General features: G+C 52.7%; 1 protein-coding gene across 2 annotated transcripts in view; it reads left to right on the forward strand.

Moving 5' to 3' along the window:
• The window catches only part of CDH22 (cadherin 22), a 142656-nt gene that overhangs the window by 96032 nt on the left and 23874 nt on the right, over positions 1–22750 (forward strand). The window contains exons 5-8 of one of the 2 annotated variants that reach the window (XM_027558382.1): positions 3302–3469; positions 8130–8323; positions 10970–11223; positions 21951–22087. In XM_027558382.1, coding sequence (XP_027414183.1) covers positions 3302–3469; positions 8130–8323; positions 10970–11223; positions 21951–22087 — 753 coding nt within the window. The remainder of the gene's footprint in view (positions 1–3301; positions 3470–8129; positions 8324–10969; positions 11224–21950; positions 22088–22750) is intronic. The other variant, XM_027558383.1, reaches the window with a different exon arrangement.

Consider the following 22750-nt stretch of genomic DNA (forward strand, 5'->3'; position numbering starts at 1 on the left):
TCCTTTTTCTCCACATCCTCTCCAGCATTTATTGTTTGTAGACTTTTTGATAGCAGCCATTCTGACTGGCGTGAGATGGTACCTCATTGTGGTTTTGATTTGCATTTTTCTGACAATGACACTCCAGTAGTCTTGCCCGGAAAATCCCATGGACGGAGGAGCCTAGTGGGCTACAGTGCATGGGGTCACAAAGAGTCGGGACACGACTGGGTGACTTCACTTTCCCTTTTCTTTAGCCCACCTTAAGTGCTTGACTGGCCTGCCCCCGCCGCCCGCCCCTCTGCCTGGCTCACGCAGGGAGCCCCCCACCACGTCTCTGGCCCGTGATCACTCCCCTGTCAGTCCATCTGTCTGCCCTCTCCTTTCGGCCCTCCCACCTTCTTTCTCCACCCCTCCCTGTCCGTCTGCCTCTCTGGCGTCCCTGAGGAGCTCTGTTCATGCTGCCCTTGCTGTTCTTGGCCTTGCTTTCTTCTTTTTTCTGTTTCTCTCCAGGCCTCTGTCTCTCCGTGGGTCTCCCTTTCCCTCTCTTCCCCTCCTTTCCCTTCTTCTGTGCCTCCGAATATGTGGCGCTTTCCGTCTCTTTCCGCTCTGACCTCTCAGATTCCTCTCTGTCTCTCTCTCCTTCACTTTCATCCCCCTCCCTCTCTTCTCTCTTCCCTTCCTGCTCTTTCCCTCCTTCAGCTCCTCAGGGTACAGGACACACAAGGGCACCTTCCCAGTAGGGCCCCTACCATCCCAGACTTGGGTCCTGCCCTAATCCCCAGAAGGGATTCCTCTAACAATCCCAGTGTTGAGGTCCAGCACCAGGGAGATGGGGCAAGGAGCCCAGTGCATGATTGGAAGCATGGCTTGCCTGATTAGGACGGAGATGAGAAAGGGCTCTCTCAGGAGCTGAGACAGAAGCGCAGCATCACTCTATCAGAGGCCTGCACTCTCCCCTTGTACCTGAGGGTGGGTGGGGTGGGGGATACCAGGCTGGCTGGGCAGGGGCCCACCATCCTTACTGAGGTCCAGCAGAGCCATCCACAGCATGGGCTCTGGCCCCAGAGAGCCTGCTGGAATCCTGACTGTGCACTTTCTCCGTGTGCGACCTTGGGCCAGTACTTAACCTGTCTGTGCCTCCATGTCCTCATCTGCAAACTGGGTATAATCATAGCACCATCCTCATAGGGCTGATGAGCAATTTCAATGAGGCAGTTCCCTTAAGGTGCTTGGAACCATGGCAAGCGCAGGGTAAATGCACATCCATGTCAGTTATTGTTACTGTCACATGCAGTTCTCATGAGTTGAAACTCTGCACCAATTCTGCCCCCCAGGGACCATTTGCCAATGTCTGGAACTGTAGCTGGGAGGGGGAGGGCGCTGCTACCAGCATCTCGTGGGTGGAATTATCCTGCCCGAGATGTCCACGGTGCCAGTTGGGGAAATCCTGCTCTTTGGGGAGGTATGTGATGGTCCCATTTTATAAATGACAAAACTGAGGTCCAGAGAAGTGAGGGGTTTTGCTCAAGATCACCTGGTCAACAAATAGCAGGTCTGGGATGTATCCCAAGTTCATCTGTTTCCAAGTCTCCCCTGCCCTTGGAAAGATCAGTCCAGGCCAAGGAGCAGTCAGGAGGGAGCTTATTGAGGAGTCTTGAAGGCTGCTGATAGAGGGTCTCCATGACCCCTGATTAGACAGACTGCACTTTCCGTATCTCCATGGGATCCCACAAAAGCAGGCACACCCCCTAGATGCACCACCCCTGGCTCCCCCAGTCACACACACACACACACACACTACAGCCTCTCCTCCCATTCTATTGCCTTTATTGGAGGCTAGGGGCTGTCTGGGGACATCAGGAGGGAGAGATTGGGTTTTATGGGGCGCATCGTGGGGCTGCTGGTGCGTGACTCCACCTGGTGTTCAGGCCCTGGGCACCACCTGCCACCACCTGGCGTTCACAGGTTGAAGTGGGTCAGGGGTGGGGGGACTCTGACTGGCTCATCAACTCCCCCTTCCCGCCTGATCTCCCACCGTATAAGCAAGTGTCTGGGAGACCAGAAGTCCAGCCTTCCCCTGCTCAGAATTCATCTCACAGCCACCCCTTCCTGCTGCTCCTCTGCCTGCTTCCATTAACAGTTTGAAGGGTTGTCTGATCAGCAATTAGCTGGTGCCTGGACAGAGAATCTAGGGCCGGGCCCCAGAGGAAAGGGCTGGGGTCCCCAGGGCTGGGTGATGACTTAATCGTGGAGGGTGTATGTGTGTGTGTGAGAATAAGTGTGTGCTAGTAGCTATGTGTGTGCCTGTGCATGTGACCTCATAGGTGTTACCTGTGTATTAATGTATTAATAGTACGTCTAAGTGTGTGAGACATATCAGTGTTTATGTGTGGGCGAGTGTGACTCCATCGTGTGTTTGAGGGTGACTGTCAGGCCAGTTCACTCAGTTAAACATTCACCAAGCTGCCACGCTGGGGCTGGCTCTGGGCTGAGTGACACCGACCCAGGATGAATCAGACACAGGCCAGGCTCACCCAGAAAATGTCGGGACTCCCCCTCATATGGGGAAACTGAGACTCTGAAAGTGGGATCGGAGGCTCAAGGGGGAGTCACACAGTGCCTGATTCTAGGCCTTATGCCTCTTTTTAGTAAACTAAATAGTCCATATTCTGTTGCTTTTGGGTTGCATGTGAGTGTGTGAATATGCATGTATGTGTGTGAGTGTGTGGATGTATGTTAATATGTCTGTATATAATGTGTGTGTTTTGTGTACAAGTGGATGGGAAGGTTTGTGTTTTAGAGTATATGTGCATGTATCTGGGCTTCCCCAGTGGCTCAGCGGTAAAGAATCTGCCTACAATGCAGAAGACGTGGGTTTGATCCCTGGTCTAGGAAGATCCCCTGGAGAAGGAAATGGCAACCCACTCCAGTATTCTTGCCTGGAAAATCCCATGGACAGAAGAGCCTGGCGGGCTACAGTCCATGAGGTCTCAAAGAGTTAGACGCGAACTGAGCAACTGAAGACACACGCGTGCGTGAATCTGATGTGTGTGAGAGAGGAGTGTGTGTGTGAGGGTGTGTGTGTGTGGAGTGCTGAGTGTGAGTTATCTGTGAGCCTATCTGTATAAGCATGCAGGTGTGTGTGTGTGTCTGTGTGTGTATGCTGAGCCCCACACCTACACGGTGGTCGTATCAGTGTCTTCTGCATCAGCAACTCCCCTCCTGAAGTTGAATGAGCCTGGCCTCTGCCTGGGGAGGGGTCTCTGTATCAGTTGGCAGCCGGCAAGGGGCATCCCTGGCCTCAACCCCCCACCCACAGGTGTGATCCGGACGGCCGTGCCCGACCTTGACCGCGAGAGCCAGGAGCGCTACGAGGTGGTGATCCAGGCCACAGACATGGCGGGCCAGCTGGGCGGCCTCTCCGGCTCCACGACCGTCACCATCGTGGTCACTGATGTCAACGACAACCCGCCCCGCTTCCCGCAGAGTGAGTGAGGCCTTCCCAGAGGGAGGAGTGGATCTGTGTGTCTGTTTGGTCATCCCTCCCAGCCACCCTCTGACCCCAAGCTGCCCTGCAGCCTTCTCGCCATAGAGGGCCTCCCCGATCTGTCCAGCTGTCTATCCATCCAAGTCTCCCCAACCCCCTCCCCCCTCCAATCTTGCTTTTTGCAAGAGACAGCCCCAAAGTTGTCTGACTTTCCATACATCCATGTAACACACTTACCACCCCTCCCTGCACCTTGCTTCTGGCCAAGAGTGAGCCCCTGTCTGTCCACCCACTCCAGCTGGTCCTTGCACACACCCCTGTCACACTTATTATGTGTGATCTGCTACTGATCTGAGCTTGCAAAGGTATGCTGGGGATGGAGGGACAGACACAGGGGTCTTTTAGACATACAGACAGAGGCTGCAGCCATGCCCGGGGGCACCTATCATTTGTACATAGAAATGCCAGGGTCTGGAGAGACAGGGCTTTTCCTCTCCTCCGAGCCTGGAGGACTCTGTGCTTCTGAACTGGGGGAGGGTGCTTTCCACTCTTTGCCTCCCCAGGCACAACAGAGTGGGGGTGTCTTCTCTGGTCCTGTCCTCCACCTCCCATCAGCCCAGCCAGCCCCTCCATCCCAGGTTTAGACGAGAAAGCTGTGCCCAGGAAGCCGCTGAAGCTGGCAGAGACTAAATGCCACGGGGAGCCGGGCTGATCCCTATCGGGCGAGTCATTACTTGAGGTCTGCTGCTCTCACATTAGGCCCGGCCACAGGGGACTGACCCCTGAGAGATAAGGGAATCCAATCCCTTAGCTGAGAGCACATCGCAGCCTAAGCGCCTCAGTCCAGACGCCAAGTGGGGTGGGCAGAGCCCGCCAGCCAGCTCCCCGTCTTTGCTGTTGCCCGGGGAACCCAGTCCAGCAGCCGCCCTCAGCCACTCCCCCAGCCCAGCCCCACTCACTTGATGGGGAAGCTTCAAAGCCCCTGTGAAGGGGCGGGGCCACCCAGTTTGCTGTGTGCCAGGCTGTGTGCCAGCCCTGAGCTGGAAGGAGGGGGGCAGACAGAGGGGCCAGAGCCCCTGGAAGACTCTTATTTATTCACTCATGTATTCTTTCTTTCTTTTTTTAACCTTTTCATTTTATATTGGAGTATAGCCAATTAACAATGTTGTGATACTTTCAGGCAGACATCAAAGGGACTCAGCCATACATATACATGTATCCATTCTCCCCCCAACTCCCCTCCCATCAGGTCTCCCCCCAACTCCCCTCCTATCCAGGCTGCCACATAACATTGAGCAGAGTTCCCTGTGCTGTACAGTAGGACCCTGTTGGTCATCCATTTTTAATATATAGCCGTGTTGTTCATCTGTTCTTTCTTTATTTCTTTATTGGGAAGTACAGCACACAAACAGAAATGCATAAAATATAAATGTCCAGTTCAGTACATAATTACAAAACAAACACTCTTGTAACCGCTGACCAGGACCCAGAAGCGGCCACAAGTCCTTTCTTGATTATAACTTCTCCCCCTACCTCTTCTTCCAGAGTTAACCACCATCCACTTTCATGACCATCATCTCTTTGCTTTTGTTTTTCTTTTTTATCGAAGTATAGTTAGTAGATAATAGGGGCTTCCATGGTGGCTCAGACAGTAAAGAATCTGCCTGCAATGCAGGAGACCCGGATTCAGTCCCTGGGTGGGGAAGATCCCCTGGAGAAGGGAATGGCAACCCACTCCAGTATCCTTGCCTGGAAAATTCCATGGACAGAGGAGCCTGGTGGGCTACTGTGCATGGAATCACAAAGAGTTGGATGCAACTGAGCAACTAACACTTTCACTTTCTTTGATGTATAATATTATGTAAATTATAGGTGTACAATACAGTGATTCATAATTTTTAAAGGTTTACTCCATTTATAGTTATAATTAATTATAAATTAGTTGCTATATTCCCCATGTTGTACAATATATTCTTGTAGCTTTTTTAAACCTAATAATTTGTACCTCTCAATCTCCTCCTCCTATATTGCCCCTGCCCGCTTCCCTCTTCCCGCTGGCAACCATTAATTTGTTCTCTATATCTGTGAATATGTTTTTTTTAATATTCTTTAGATAATATATATATAAGTGATATCACACAATATTTGTCTTTGTTTGTCTGACTTATTTCACTTACATAATGCCCTCCAAGTCCATCTTGCTGCAAGTGGTAAAATTTCACTTTTTTATGGCTAAGTAGTATTTCATTATATATAAATATGCATATATACCACATCTTCTTTATCCAGTCCTTTAGGGTCGATTCACCCATGTAGGCATCACCTAACATTATAGTTTAATTTTATAAGTTTTTTAACCTTATCTAAATTGAAACTCACAATACAAATGATTCATCTTGCTTTTTTATCTCCCCAAATTATGTTTGTGAAATCACATGTTATTGCTTCTAGCTATAATGCATTCATTTTCAGTGCTGTATAGTATTCCACGATTTATCTATTCTCCTGCCCATGGACATTTGTGTTGTTTCCAGTCTGAGGTTATTATAGAGGACACCACTTTGAACATGGTTGTATGTGTCCCTCCTGCTGTTTTGCATGCAATTTCATTAGTCTACAGAGGAGCAGAATAAACTCATCTTCAAGTTTACTAAATAAAGCCAAATTGTTTTCCCCCATGAAGAAATGCATGTGTCCATCATACCATATCCTCACTGATACTTGGTATTGTCAGATTTCTTTCATTTGTGTTAATCTAGTGAGTGTATACTAGTAACTCATGCTGCTTTTCATTCATTCACTCACTAGTCACTCAAACATTTCATTTATGTGACAGCCTGGTGTTCTGCCAGGCACCATGAATGCCGGATGAATAAGAGATGTGGTCCCTGCCTTGCAGGAGCTCACAGCCCGGAGGGAGGGAGAAGACAGAGGGAGGGAGAATAAACAGAAAATAATAGGGAAATGCAGTAATCCTTACAATAGGATAAGCCTGGGGGCCCTGGACACACGGGACCAGAGCCTGGAGGTCTGGGAACCTTCCCCATTACAGGAGGTAATAGTCACTGAGACTAAAAAGGAGAGGAAACAGGGGAAGCGAAGGCAGAGAGGAGAATAAAGCGAGGGAATGGCTAGAGGTGGCACAGAGCAAGTCATCCTGAAGGAATTACAAGAACTTCAGCCAGGCTAAGGCTCATGTTGAGGTGGGGCATTGGAGGCATGAAGCTGCAGAAGTCAGCAGGGGCCAAGGGGCTTGTACAACTTCATTCCAAGTGCAGTGGGGAGCTATGGTAAAGAGTGGGGAGTGGCATGGTCAGCTTGTGTTAAGAGTCCCCCCAAGACTCTTTTGTGAGAGTCAATCAGAGACAGCTACACCACACAAGGGTATTCAGACCAGTGGGGGCTCCAAGAGACACATCCCCGGTGCCACAGCCCCTGCTTCCCCTGGGCAGGCCCATCACTTAGCAAATCACCCCCACCTTCAACTCCACTCTGGGAGGACAGCAGGGAGCCATTTGAGTTCCACTTGACCCTCACTCCTTCTGGTTTCCCCTCTGCTTCCCCACTCTGGTAACAGTGGCCATCTTGCCAGTCTTCAAACATGCCAGGCACTGCACCCACCTCAGGGCCTTTGCACCTGCTGTTCCCTCTGTCTTTCCCAAATATCTGCTTGACTCACTGCCTCACCTCCCTCAGACTTTTGCAGAAATGTTGTCTTTTCCTCGATTACCACATTTACAGTTTTTTTTGGCTGCATCCCATGGGATGTGGGATCTTAGTTTCCCGACCAAGGATTGAACCCTCGCCCCCTGCATTGGAAGCACAGAGTCTTAACCACTGGACCGCCAGGAAAGTCCCAATTACCCTATTTAAAACTCCACACACACCTTCATCATCACTCCCCATTTCCCTTCCCAGTTTTATTTTTCTCCCAAGTACCATCTGACATCATATTTTACTGATATGATTGTTTCGTGTCTTTCTCCTTCCGTTAAGAGAAAAGCACTGTGAGCCCTGGGATTTGGGTCTGTTTTGCTTGTTGCTGGAACCCCAATGCATAGAGCTGCATCTGGGACATCATAGATGCTCAATAAATATGTGGAAATGAAGGAACCAGTATCATTAACATCCACAGCAACAAAAAAAAATCAGTGTGCAGCCCGACTATTTGAATGCAATGTGTCCCATTTATTGGGTAGGGAACAGATACTAGTCTCTGTGCTAAGCAATTGACATGCATTATCATCTCAGTTAATTGGGAAATGACAGTGCTATTAGGAAGGCACTATTATTATTCCCATTCTACAGATGAGGAAAACCAGAGCTCAGAACTACACAGCCAGGACTGACTCCAGGGCCGTAGCCTTGATCACTGTGCTTCTCTGTCCCCTTTTGGGCAGATGAGGACACTTGAGTCCCAAAGAACTGCCGACACTTTCTCAAATCAATCAGGGAATAAAGCCAAGGTCAGAATTAGAACCCTCCTCTTTGCACTGCGTCCGGCATTTCTGCAGAGGAAGTGTCTCTCCCAACACCAGTCCTGGCCAAGCAGGGAGCTCCAAGGAGCCCATCTGAGAGCCCCCCTCCTCTCCCTTAGCGCTGGTGGAAGCTGGGGGAGGGGCTGCCTTACCATCCCCACTCACAACTGTATCCCCTACAGAGATGTACCAGTTCAGCATTCAGGAGTCGGCCCCCATCGGCACGGCCGTGGGACGCGTGAAGGCCGAGGACTCAGACGTGGGCGAAAACACAGACATGACTTACCACCTCAGGGAGGAGAGCGGCAGCGGCGGGCACGTGTTCAAGGTCATCACAGACAGTGACACGCAGGAGGCCATCATCGTAGTGCAGAAGGTGCGGCTGCCCCGGAAGTGATGGGGGAGACAGACCCCAGGGCAGCAGGGTCGGGTAGGGGGTCACTGAGCAGCCAAATACCCCATCCCACTTCACTCCAGGGGTGAAGTCTCTCCAGGGACGCTGGACCAACCTGGGAAAACGCTAATGCTGTCCTTCCCGTTTTACAAATGAGAACATGAGACACAGAGAGGTTAAGTGACTTGTCCAAGGTTGCACAGGTAGCAGTCAAGAGCCAGGAGTCAATCCAGATTTGAATCTGTGCTCTTACATACTACGCTGTGCTACTTCAAGTTCACACCAGGCCTTTCACACTCACTGTTTCCTTTCATCTTGATGTTACCCTCGGAAGGAAAACATATTATGACTGTTTTTACAAGTAAGAAAACAGAGATTTAGAAAGGTAAAAGGGCTTGCCCAAGATTATACCTGTAAGGGATAGAGTAGGATTTGAACCCGGGTCTGGTGATCCCAAAGCTCTTTCTTTCCTGAGTCTAACAGCCTCCTTACCCACTGACCAGCCCAGGAACCAGAAGCTCAAACAGCAAACTCAGCACCCCCTAGGGAAAGGAGACAGAGGTCAGATAAAAAAGCAAAAATCATCTTCAAGGGCTTGGTCACAAGCTTGGCAACTCAGGGGTGCACAGGCCTTTGACACTGTCCACTCCAACCCTGCTGTTCCACGGGAGGTCTGAGTCCCCTGCCTGGCCTACAAACAGTCGTAAGCCCTTTGTATACTCCCAGGGATGGGACACTCACTCCCTACCAGTGTCCTGCTCCTCCTTCTCCCATTCAGCCACAATCTATCTTGTTCCCGTCAGCCCAGGCTCTGCCTCCTGGGACCTACAGAAACATCTGCCCTGACAGCCCTTCATTCACTCAATAATCAAACTCTCTCCCTGGCCACGAGGGCTTGAGGATAGAGAAAACTCTGTTTTTTCAACTAGGATAAGGATATGAGGCTAATACTTTCAATTAAGTGTGAATAGCGTGCCAGCCTCCTTTCCAATGCTTTCCATGTATTAACTCATTTAATCTCTACAACAACCCTCTCAGTATTATTATTGCCCATTTTATAGGTGAGAATCTGAGGCCCTGAGTTCAGTCATTTGCACCCAAGGCCAAGCATCTTACAGAGAAGTTGTAGGGACAAGGCCCCAGGGAGTCTGTCTCCAGAATCCACCCTTTTAAACATTACATGGCTTTCGGTCTTCTGACCTCCACTTGTCTTCACTGTAAGATGAGCCCATTTCACAGATGGGGGAACTGGAGGCCTGGGGAGGCCCAGCATCACAGAGCAGCAGAATCAGGCCCCAAACCCAGCCCGGGGACCCCAGCACAGCATTTGCTCTCATCCCCGGTGATGCCCCTGTAGTAACTCCCCCATCCTCCCTGCCTCTTGCCCCATAACCCCACCCCCACCCCGCCTGCTCCAGCAGTGGCGCCTGAGGTGTCTCTGTGGAGTCAGTGCTGGCTTAGGGAGCAGAGCCCCCGCCTGATTGATGACCTGGCTCCAGAGCCCATCACTCATTCCCAGGCCAGGTCCGAGCCTGCCTCCCTGCATCCTGATTTCCCAGGCAACAGGATGGAGGGAGGAGGTAGCCCTTCTTTTCTTTCTCTCTCTCTTTTTTTTTTTCTGTTGGGGAAGGGGGAGTGTGGAGGGGAGGTTCTGAGAGGAAAGGAGGGTCCCTAGACAGAGGACAGTTCTCCAAGAAGGTGGCCCTTGCTGCCCAGATGGCTCCCCCAGCATGTAACAGTGATGCCCATGGTTCCACCACTGCCCTTTCTCTTTGCTCTAAAGGCGTTATCCTTAGGAGGCCAGAGTCCACTCAGCCATGCAGCTTGTCCATCAGAGGGTCACCCACCAGCATTCCCTGATGAGGACCAGGACAGCGTAGCTTTAGCCAGGCCTCTGAGGGAAGCTCTAAGGCCACCCAGCTTATCAGGCTCAACTCACATTAGCAGCTGCCACCAATAATACACCAGGAAGGTCTCATCTCACTCTCCTGCCCGAGGCCCAGAGAGGTTGAACAGATTGCCCGCAGATACACAGCTGGGCAGCCACAGATCCAGTGCCTTTCCTGCAGTGGGGTTAAGGGCTGTAACTTGACAGCCCCACTGCCGGGGATGTGAATCCCACTTCTGCCAGGGACTAACTGCTAAGTGACCTAGGGTAAGTTACAGAGTCTGCTGGGCCTCGATGTCCTCACGTGTCAAACAGGATGATAATAATAATACAAGCCTCTTTGGGACGCTGTAAAATTAGATGAGTCGCTACATTTAGAACACTGGCACACAGTGCTTTGTAAATTAATACATTAAGGCCAGTCTCGTGTGCCGGGTAGCAGGAAGTCTGGGACTCAGTATGTGACCCTGTGTCCCTGAGCAAGACTGTCCCTAGCAGGGCCTGACTTTCTCTACCTGTAACCCGACCGTGTGTCAGTGATGCCATTGTGTCAGTGATGCCATTGAGTCAGTGATGCCTCAGTCAACTGTGACCTTAAGCCAGCCCCACCCTCTCGGGGCCGGCCCCGCCCCCTCGGGGCGAGGCCAGCCCCCGCCAGACTTGGGCTCTGTTCACCTGGAGGTGTGGCGCAGACCCCAGCCCACTCACCGCCCTCTGCTCCCTTCCGCCCACCCCTCCAGCGCCTGGACTTCGAGTCCCAGCCGGTGCACACCGTGGTCCTGGAGGCCCTCAACAAGTTCGTGGACCCCCGCTTCGCTGACCTAGGCACGTTCCGCGACCAGGCGATCGTGCGCGTGGCCGTGATCGACGTGGACGAGCCCCCCGAGTTCCGGCCGCCCTCCGGCCTCCTGGAGGTACAGGAGGACGCGCAGGTGGGCTCCCTGGTCGGCGTGGTGACGGCGCGGGACCCCGACGCCGCCAACCGGCCCGTCCGGTGAGACCCCCGCCCGGGGCCGACGCCTGCTGCCTGCTACCCCGCCAGCGCCTGCGGACAGACGGCGGGCAGAGGGGGTGGGGACGGGACAGGGAGGGGTTGGGGGCGGTGATGGTGAGGGAGGAGGGGAGAGAGCGATGGACGCGGGCCACCGGGAGCCAAAGAGACAAAGGAATCAGATTCTCGAACAGTGGCAGAGAGACGGAACTCAGGATAACGAGAGAGAACCAGGTGTGACAGACACGGCAGTGACCTGGGCTCAGCTTCGGTCCTCCACCAAAAGGAAAAAAAAAAAGATAATTTCATCCTTCCAGCTTTTCAGGTCACAAATGTTGCAAACATCCTCGACTTATGTTTTTCTCTCACACCTCCCTCCAATCCATCAGCAAAGCCTGTCATCTCTGCTTTAAAAACATCTCCAGAACCTGACCACTTCTCACCTCCTCCGCAGCTGCCGCCCTGGTCCAGGCCACCTGTTTCTCTTGCCTGATTACTGCCTGTCTCTGCTTCTGTCATCACCCCTCTTCAATCTAGAATGGGCACAGGAGCCAATTGACTCCTGCCCCACCCTTCTCATGGCCCAAACCTCCCTCCACTGGCCCTCCTCTGCTGAAAGCCCTCCAAAGGCGCCTCTGGGGCTCAGGATAAAAGCCCAGACCCTGTAGGTGTGGCCTGACTGTAACCTCTCAGACCCTGGCTCACCTCCTCCCTGGTTCACTCTGCTCGGCCACGTTGACCTCCTCACAGCTCCAGGGATACACCCAGCCGGCCTCTACCCCAGGGCCTTTGTACCGCCCGATCCCTCTGCCTGGAATGTTCTCCCGCTTAACATCTCCAGGGTTGGTCCTCTCACTTCCTCCAGGACTTTCCTCAAAAGTCACCTTCTCAGTGCAACCTTCCCTGACCACCCTTTTTAAAATGTCAACCCCACCCCAACGTGTCCCCACACTTCATATCCATTTTCTTTCGTCCTTCATCACCATCTAACCTGCTACCCATTTTCCTGATGACTTTGTCCCTCTCCCTAAAAGATAAACTTTAGGAGAATAGGGATGCGTGTGTAAGTTCACCGCTGTATCCTCAGGGCCTCACACTGTCTAGCGCTCAGTGGACATTCCCTGACGCATGGTGAATGAATGAAATGTAAAAACAGAGAAAGAAAAGAGAGAGGCTCCTGGAGATGCAGTGAGACCAACAGTGAGAGGAAGTGACCAGAGAAGGAAAACCAGTGGAAAGAGGGCAGGAGTAACTAAAGGACAGAGGAACCGACCTGACGCTGTAGGAACAGAAAGAGGAGACTTGGAGAGAAAGCCAGTCGCAGAGACAGAGGCAAGGGGGGCGGGGCGCGGGGGGAAGAGGGGCAGCGGCAAGTGCACGGAGGCCATGGGATGCTGTGGTGCTGCTGGTGTCCCTGGAAGGGTTTGCAGTCTGCAGGAGTTGGGGAGTCCCTGACCATGGCCCAAGTTGAAAGGATGTCAGATAGAAAGAAAGTGATCCAGAGGAGGTCAGGGTGGGGTGAATGCCCACTGTTGACTGAATTTAAGCATCTGGAGCTTCCTGTTTATTCCCTGAAACCCCTGTACATAGTGAATGATCCCTGAGCCAAGTGTGTGCCCAGCTCTGTGCCGAGCATTGGAGGAGGGAAAGGAAGTTACTTTAAGGATCTCTGCATTATTCAGCTCCATATGGGTCGCATTCTCACCATCCTTCATGTGAATGGCTCCCTCCGATTTGTCCAGTGCATGGCCTGTGCAACCTTACATGGCAACCCCAAGGTGAGGACACAAAGATGCTTAACTACCTATGGGCTCCCAGACTGGAGGCTACCCTTGGGGGTCTAGAAAAACTTCCTGGAGGAGGCAGGAATTATATTGAGCTGTGTACCTGAGTCTGGTCAGTGTAGCTATGAGGAGAAGGTTATTCCAGGCATAGGCATAGGAAGGCAAGAAGTGGCAGGGGGGTCTGGAGATGAGTAGACTGTGGTGTCTATAGGAGGCTGAGCAATGAGCCAACAAGAGAAGTCTAACAGGGTTCAAAGATAGGCTGAAGGGCTCAGACTCAGTCCAGAGGTCCTGAATGCCTCCTAGGCTGCCTCCACCCTTCCCATGGCCAAAACCGCCCTCCACTGCCTAGGAACTCCTCCACCACCCTTCCATCCCCGCTGACAATAGATACAGTCTTTAAACATCCCCGTCAGCCTCTGGCTCAGCCCCAGACCTTTCCCAGGAGGGCATTATCACCCTTGTTTGGCAGGAAACTGAGACCCAGGGAGGGGAGGAGGTTCCCTGGGCTCACAAGAGTTACCAGGCAGCAGTAGGAGCCTCGTCCTTGCCTCCCAGGTCCAGCGCACCCCTCTGCCTTCTCCCCTCCTCTCCAATATTGCTCTCCCCACTCCCCCCTCAGCCCTCCCCCTCCACCCTCTGTTGACTTCCCTTCCCCCCTGCTTTCATCTGCACTGAAAGGACCAACTTTGAAACCTGCTTCTCACCTCCTTTCATCTCTCTCTGCCGCCCCTTCCCTGGGGCTCCTCAGATGTGGAGGCGGTGAGGAGCTTGAGACAGGTCCAATTTCACACCACAAACATTTACCCAACTCCTCCTCCTCCTGCCCGGCCTGGAGCCAGGCCCGAGATGGCTCAGCTAAGGACAGAGCTGGGGAGGAGCACCCGGTCTGTAAGGGGACAGATGGCTAGAGAAGGGATCCTCACAGACCACCTGGGCAGCCCAGAGCCTGGCTTATGTTCCAGCTCCCTGAGTTCCAAGGGTCCTGGACTCAGTCAACACCTAGGCGTGTGAGTCATGTCATATCCCGCACTGCTCCAGACAATGGGGAAACAGAGGTGATAAGACCCTGTCCCTCCGCTCAAGGAGTTTGCCTTCTCCTGGGGGGCAGGGGAGGCAGGGGAGGCAGGGAAACGGCCAATAAGTAGTTGAATGTTTGTCGCCACAAGTCAACAGATGGTTAAAAGGGGTCATTGCTGATAAGAGCTATGAAGAAAATAAACAAGGTAATAGAATAAGACCAATTGGGGCCACAGGGGGCTACTCCGGATTAAGTGATCAAGGAGTTGACAAGTGAGTTGACATCAGAATGATCAAGAGAGAGCCAACTAGACAAAGATGTGGCAAAATGCATTCTGGGTAGAAGGAATGAAAGTGAAAGTCACTCCATCGTGTCTGACTCTTTGCGACCCCATGGACAATTCTCCAGGCCAGAATACTGGAGTGGGTATAGCCTTTCCCTGCTCCAGGGGATCATCCCAACCCAGGGATCAAATCCAGGTCTCCTGCATTGCAGGCGGATTCTTTACCAGCTAGGCCATAAGGGAAGCCCAAGGACACTGGAGTGGGTAGCCTATCCCTCCTCCAGCGGATCTTCCCAACCCAGGAATTGAACCAGGATCTCCTGCATTGCAGGTGGATTCTTTACCAACTGAGCTATCAGGGGTAGAAGGAATAGCAAGTGCAAAGGTCCTGAGGCAGGAACAGGCTTAGTGTGTTCCTGGAAATGAAGTGATATCCTAGGTGAGTCTGCCTAGGATGGTGGTACCTGGGAAATCCAGAGATGCAGATGTAGAGAGTGACTTTTCTGAGTCGCTGTACTGCAGAGTAATCTGCAGGAAGATGCCTCACACTGTGGCATTTGGCCCTCAGCTTGTAGTTTACTCATTTTACAGATGAAAAGACTGAGGGTCAGAGAGGAGAAGTGACCCTCCCAATGTCACTCAGCCTGAAGGGGGAAGGAATGGGATTTAACCTGTGATTGTCTGATTCTTGAGTCCAGCCTTCTGCCATTTCACCCCTGCTTCTGATTATCTTAGGGCTTCCCTCAGAGCTCAGTTGGTAAAGAATCTGCCTGCAGTGCAGGAGACCCGGGTTCAATCCCTGGGTCAAGAAGATCCCCTGGAGAAGGAAATGGCAACCCACTCCAGTATCCTTGCCTGGAGAATCCCAAGGACAGAGGAGCCTGGTGGGCTGCAGTCCATGGGGTTGCAAAGAGTTGGGCACAGCTGAGTGACTAACACTTCTTCTTTCTGATTCTCTTTGTAGTTTGAACAGCTTCCAACTTTATGCAGTGCCCTCCCCTCTGCGTGAGACACAGAGAGTCAGACGAGGGCAAGGGGAAGGCTGGGGCCCCATGTGAGTGAATCGAGTGACAGATCTAAGTCTCAGTGGGCTGAGCAGGGGCTTGGACTCAGGAGCTCCAAGGAGGGGCGCATTCTCTGGGCACCAAGAAGGGATGGAGCAAGGATAAAGAGGATGGGGCTGGAGTGGAAGGGCAGCATCCAGGGTGGAGGGGCTCTGAGGACCTGGTGGCAGGAACAGAATCAGGGAGCCAGGAGGTCAAGTTCAGGAGCAGTGAGGTCAGCTGAATGAGCTCATGGGAGAGGGGTTGGGGCCAGAGAGGAGGTCAGGGTGGGGGCACTTGGGGACAAGCTGAGAAGGACCTTGAATGTCAGGTGAAGGTGTGGGACTTTATCCTTAGGCAGTGCGAAGTCTTGGAAGGCTTTGAAGAGAAAGAGGAGAGGGCTCAGATGGGCCCATCTCTGGATCAGGCAGCCTTGAAGACAGACTGGCTATTTATCAGCCCATCCCCAGCCCTACCAGCCCCAGCCCCCTTGTGAGTCTCCCTTGAGTGTCAAAAACAGGAAAGCCCACGCTGGACCAGAGAGAGAGTGAACACTTCATTTCCTCCCAGCATTCCACAATGGGGTGCAACAGAAAGCATATGGGTTTTCAGTTCAGTTCAGTCGCTCAGTCATGTCTGACTCTTTGCGACCCCATGAATCGCAGAACGTCAGGCCTCCCTGTCCATCACCAACTCCCAGAGTTCACTCAAACTCACGTCCATCAAGTCGGTGATACCATCCAACCATCTCATCCTCTGTCGTCCCCTTCTCCTCCTGCCCCCAATCCCTCCCAGCATCAGGGTCTTTTCCAATGAGTCAACTCTTCACATGAGGTGGCCAAAGTACTGGAGTTTCAGCTTCAGCATCAGTCCTTCCAATGAATACCCAGGACTGATCTCCTTTAGGATGGACTGGTTGGACCTCCTTGTAGTCCAAGGGACTCTCAAGAGTCTTCTCCAACACCACAGTTCAAAAGCATCAATTCTTTGGTGCTCAGCTTTCTTCACAGTCCAACTCTCACATCCATATATGACCACTGGAAAAACCATAACCTTGACTAGACGGACCTTTGTTGGCAAAGTAATCTCTCTGCTTTTCAATATGTTATCTAGCTTAGTCATAACTTTCCTTCCAAGGAATAAGTGTCTTTTAATTTCATGGCTGCAATCACCATCTGCAGTGATTTTGGAGCCCGAAAAAATAAAATCTGCCACTGTTTCCACTGTTTCCCCATCTATTTCCCATGAAGTGATGGGACCAGATGCCATGATCTTCGTTTTCTGAATGTTGAGCTTTAAGCCAACTTTTTCACTCTCCTCTTTCACTTTCATCAAGAGGCTTTTTCGTTCCTCTTCACTTTCTGCCATAAGAGTGGTATCATCTGCATATCTGAGGTTATTGATATTTCTCCTGGCAATCTTGATTCCAGCTTGTGCTTCTTCCAGCCCAGTGTTTCTCATGATGTACTCTGCGTATAAGTTAAATAAGCAGGGTGACAATATACAGCCTTGACGTACTCTTTTTAGAGTCAGAGAAAACCTGGAATGAATCCTAGCTCAGTTGCAGAATTATGGGAAAATCACTGCACCTACTCAAACCCTCAGTTTTCCCATCTTCAAAATGGGTGTCATGGTAGTTCCTGCCTCATTCATTTATTCAGAAAAAAAGTACTAAATGTCTACTATGGACCAGGTTCTGTGATCAGTGGTCCCAGGGTTGGAGGAAGGATTAAGTGTTTGGAACATAGTAGGTCCTCAGGAAATGGACCTTACCATTTTTCTTGGTGGTCTGGACACCCAGTACTCCCCTTCATTCTGCAACCAGTACTAACCCCATACAGATTTCTAGGCATTGTGTGTGGGCTTTGAGGGTGTGCTTTAAAAGGGGTGGGGGAGGGGAAAGAGTAAAAAGGCAGGATGGAGTGAGCAGAGAGGAATCCCCAGGTCAGAGGAGCAGCCCCTTTTGCTTGTGAAGAGTCTCCCCCACTAGGAGCTCAGGCAGGGACTGCATCATTTAGCCTGCTGCGTGTGCACGTGTGTGTACACGAGCCTGGATACAGGAGCACCGGGCAGCCTGGACACGCATGAGTCTGCACACTTTCATATTTATCATGCCAGCGTGAGCTATATATGCACATATTTAAGTGGCGAAAACCCACATGGGCCCTCAAGCCAGTAAGGCGCACCCTGGCCACTTCTCTCACCCTGACCTTGACAACAGCAGGGTTTTGTGCTGTTCCCAGGGTGTGGGGGCACCCGTAGGTGCAGTGGGCTGGCCCTGAGGCGGCTGCTCTTAGTTAGACGTGGGACTCTGCACAGACACACGTGGCTTGGGAATCTGGCTTTGCCACCCGTCAGCCCGTCTGCCCCAGGGCAAGGCGCCTGGCTTCTCTGAGCCTCAGTTTCCCCATGTGTAAAATGGCAGCGGCAGTGATGACAGTTATCTGCAAGGCTGGGAGGGGCTCCTGCATGTGCAGCCCTTACACCAGCCTGGCACAGAGTCTTGCTGAGCAAATAAAAATGAGCTAATCCATACGTCATGTGGCAGGGGCCCAGTGCTGTTAAAAGTGTTTTATTAGTGTTTTATTGGTAGTACTTGTCTAATCCTCACAACCACTCTGAGGTAGGTGTTATTATTAGCACCATTTTTAAGAGGGAACCAAAGACCAGAGAGCTTAAGTGACTGACTCAAGGTCACAGAGCTAGGTTTCAAACCTCGGCAGATGGCCACCAGATCCCACTCCTGACCACAATTCCCAGGCTTTCTTTGCACTTGTGCACACACACACTAGTGGACACAAACCTACACTCTCACTGCACTCTTCCACTCACACCTGCTCCTGTTCCCCTTCCTGCCCTCCAGGTCCTGGCTGACCAAATGAGAACTGAGATTTGAGCAGAACCTTCTAGACCACAGATGCCTCCTGTCCTTCTCAGACCCTGGCAACGCTCCCACATCCATGCATGGCACCTCCCAGCCCCAGGCCCGCAGACCACACGCTGGGTTTGGGGGGGTCCTGTGTCCCCCTTACCAGACACTTCTGAATCGTCATTAGAATAACAATAGTGCTCACTCATAGATTCATTTTCCTGGAACCCAACTAGGCACCTGTCCCCAGCTAGGCACATAATCCTCCCAACCACTTGCAAAATAGGAGTTAAATCACTTTTCCATTTTCCTTAAAATTAAGGCTCAAAGATGAAGTGGCTTGCCTTGGGTCATTGTGCATCCTGCTCCAAGTCTGAGCGCCTAACTCTTGTACCTTCCAGCCGTAACACATCACCACACACACGCACTGACCACCTGCAACACAGACCAGACACACAACTCGAGTGCCGCTGAGGGAGGGCTTCAAGCCTCCCCCGCTGCCCCCCACGTGTGCCAGGCCACGCTCCTTGCCACGTGCCGTGCCCTGCACCCATCTCTCTCTCTCGCTCGCTGGCTCCCTGAGCTGGAACAAAGCCACCTGGGCCAGGCAGCCACACAGACCTGCAGCCCCAAGTCTTTAGCTGGTTGATGGCGGCTCCCCACGCCCCCCTCCCTTCCCATGGCCTTGAGAACAGCTGCCTCCACTTAGAATCCATCCCCCTCTTCCCCTCCAGGAAGAAACAAAAGAGTAACTGGGAGGAAAGAGAAGAGAGGACAGGTCTGAGCAGAGGGAGGAGGAGACAGAAGAAGGCAGTGGGCATCCTCCCGTCAGCCCTGCCTCATGCCCAGCCCCGACCAGGCGATCAGGGGCCCCTGTTGCCTCTTGGACTCACTTCTACCTGTAAAATCAGGAGGAGGTCTCCGTGGTTCCTTCCAGCTGAGCCGACACTACTCAAGAGTCTGGGTCCACCTCCTTTGGACCCAAACATCCAGCAGTTCAGGCTTGAGTCCATGGTGACCCAAGACTCCATGCACTGCTGCTTCACATGGTTCAATGCACTAGAAAGAACTCTGGGTATAGAGTCCCAAATTGGGGTACAAATTCAAGTTCTCTGACAGTCCCTGTGCAACCTTAGGCAGGGTTACACTAGCCCATGTGGCACATTTCATAAATAAGGAAAAGGTCCTCCTTTGAGAAGATGCTTCCTGAGCTAGCACTTGTGGCTGGGCAAGAACACCACCAGCCGGTCTTCATCCCCTCTTCCCCTCTTCAGCCTATTAACTTTGCGCAGGACACAGCCTGCACAACCATACTTGGCAGCGCTAAGCTTGGGAAGCTGCCTATCTCGTCTTCATCTGCAAAATGGGTTGACCACACATCAGCCTCACAAGATGCCAGGCAGGGCGGGGCCTCATCTGTCTCATTTACCATTTTACCCCCAGAGCTTAGCACAGAGTGGGCTTCCCCTGTGGCTCAGATGGTAAAGAATCCGCTCACAATGCGGGAGACTTGGGTTTGATCCCTGGATTAGGAAGATCCCCTGGAGAAGGGGAAAGGCTACCCACTCCAGTATTCTGGCCTGGAGAATTCCATGGACTGTATAGTCCACGAGGTCGCAAAGAGTCGGACATGACGGAGCGACTTTCACTTTAGCACAGAGCAGCGTGGAGAAGGCATTCAACTAATGTTTAGGCATAAAGGAACGAAGGGAGGGATGGCTGGCGGAAAAGCAAGCCTACAGACTGTTAAGTGCTGTTCTGATGGGAGGAATTGTCATCTTGGATCTGACTCACACACTTTCACCCAGGTCAGGAGGACCCAGGCTGATCAGGGCCAAAGAGGATGTGGGCTTAGCAACTCAGCGAGAGGAGGCGGCATTAAACTAGGGATTCAGGGGACCTTCCTGGTGGTGCCGTCGTTAAGACTCTTTGCTTCCAATGCAGGGGATGTGGGTTTAATCCCTGGTCAAGGAACTAAGATCCCACATACTGTGTGGCATGGCTGAAAAAGAAAAAAACCTAGGGCCTCAGGAGACTAGCTGGAATGCCCTCTACACCCTCATGCCCAGCCCTTCGCAGTCTGCCACAAGCTTCCGCCTCCACTACAGCAGTGACTATGAAAACAGCAAGGGCTGTCACTTTTGCCCAGTTCCATGGATTACTTCCTCTAACCCACACCAGTGAGGTATGAATCACCCTATTTTGCAGACAAGTAAACAGAGGCCAATGAGGTCCAGTGCCTAGCCCAAGGTCACCCAGGTGGATAAGAAGCAGAGGATTCAAAGCCAGCTCCAACTGCTCCCAGAGCTCCACAGTCCCACTGGGTACTACTGTGCTTAGCAGTGTGCGAGTCCTGGTGACCCCATGGACTGTAGCCCTCCAGGCTGCTCTGTCCAAGGGATTTTTCCAGACAAGAATACTGGAGTGCGTTGCCATTTTCTCCTCCAGGGGATCTTCCCCACCTGGGGATCAAACCCATGTCTCTTGCATCTCCTGCATTGGTAGACATGTTCTTTACCACCGGCTACTTGGGAAGCCCCTCCCACATGCACTGGATATCATTATCCCCATTCAACAGATGAGGAAACTGAGGCCTGGAGCGGTTTGGTAATGCAGCCAAGGCCCACTGAAGGGTCATCTCAGGGCTTCAAGTTTCAGTGCGGGTAGGGAAGGGGGTGTTTTGGTGTCGTCCTCTCCGTGGTCCTCAGTGTCCCGGTTCTGGCTCCGGAAGATGCGGGAAGGGCTTGTTTCCTCCAGCTGGAGGAACGGGAGGGGTGCCCCGCCCCACCAGGCTCCATTGTCCCCGCTGCACAAAGAGCCCTTGCTTGGCATTCGGGGGCCTTTGTAGGCCGCGCAGCCTGCGGCGCCCCCGCCCGCGTTATCAGCCTGGGGAAGCGGCGGACAGAGCTGGCGGGGCCTCTCTGGGCCGCCGCCGCCCGAGACATGTGTTGGACACGGGCCTTTCAGGCCTGGAGCCGCCGCACAAAGGCCCGGGAAGGAGGCGGAACAAAGGGCTTTTTCACGCGGCAACTGAAAAGCCGCAGATTAGCACTGGCGCGCTGCGCTGGCGGGGAGGGGCCGGCGGCCAGACCTCAGACCCCTTCCTGGCTCAGCCCGCATCCCAGGTCTGGAGCCTCGGAAGAGCCTCGGAGCGGCACAGCCAACTCCCTCCCTCCTGCTCAAAATCCCTCTAGGCTCCCCAGGACCCCCAACGCCCCGAATTCTGCACTCTGCTTGTTTTCAAGCCTCCTCCTCCGCACTTCCCAGTTCTGGCCGTTTCTGCACCTTTTGCAGAATGATTCTCACTTTGCAGTTTCTGTTCCCCATGCCTGGAATGCCATCCTGTCCCTTTCTCAAGACCAGTTCCAGGGTCACCTCTTATGGAGAGATAAGAATCAAATAGCCCGTGAATGCTAACTCTGTGCTGGGCACTATGCCTTCTTCCCGCCCTCACAACGACCGTGAGATGCAAATTATTAGCCCGGTTACCCAGCTGAGGAAGCTGAGGCTCAGAAAGGTTGAACCTTGCCCATGGTCACACGTCAGGAGCCCAGTGCAGCTGAGATGCAAACTCAGATCCATTTTCAATCCTCCTCTGTCGGAAAGGGTCTCTCTGCTTCCTGTGTCTCCCAGGCAGGTGGTTCCTCTTTAGGGGAAGGGTGGAGGGATATGGGCACTGGCTCCATCGGCGCCAGGACACCTTCAATCAGCCCTGACCTGCCCCTCTTAGGTACGCCATCGACCGCGACTCAGATTTGGACCAGGTGTTTGATATCGATGCGGACACGGGTGCCATCGTCACCGGCAAGGGGCTGGACCGAGAGACGGCCGGCTGGCACAACATCACAGTGCTGGCCATGGAGGCGGGTGAGCCAGGGGGCGGGGCGAATATGGAAGGGAGGGGCGATGGCCAAAGGGTGGGGCTGTGGGCGGGGCAAAGCCCAGGGAGGACGGGCCGAAGGCTGGGGGCAGGGCAAAAAGAGACGGCAGAGCTGAGGTGGGGGCGTGGTAGGCAAAGGCTGACCCACAGGATCACAGATGTGGGAAGGATCCCAAGCCAAAAAGGCAGGGCCCAGGCTTGAGTTTGACTTTGTTCCTTCAGCTTTTATTGAGCACCTACTATACACCAGTCCTTTTTACAGAGGTTGGAGATATAGCCCCTAACAAGGTTAAAAAAAAACTCCTGTCTGCATGGGCTAGAGCTAGACCCTCAGGAAACTTCGAGAAAGGGTGTTCGCATGTCAGCTAAGTGCTAACAAGAAACTGGAAAAGAAGAAAGCAGAGGAAAGGGATTGGGGGGGAATTGTTTCTCTTAGGGTAGGCCTCTCTGCGAAGGAGACTTTTCAAAAGAGAGCTCGATAAAGTGAGGGAGTCATGCTGCCACTGGAGGGAAGAGAGTTCCGAGGAGAGAGGACAGCCAGTGCAAAGGCCCTGAGGTCATAGTTGGAGAAATAGCAGGAGGCCAGTGTGGTTGGCGAGGGGCAGAGTGTCTACCCTGCAATGGGTCTTTGGACTTGACTCCAGATGAGC

Source organism: Bos indicus x Bos taurus, chromosome 13 (genome assembly GCF_003369695.1).
Source record: "Bos indicus x Bos taurus breed Angus x Brahman F1 hybrid chromosome 13, Bos_hybrid_MaternalHap_v2.0, whole genome shotgun sequence".
Classification (NCBI taxonomy): Eukaryota; Metazoa; Chordata; class Mammalia; order Artiodactyla; family Bovidae; genus Bos; species Bos indicus x Bos taurus.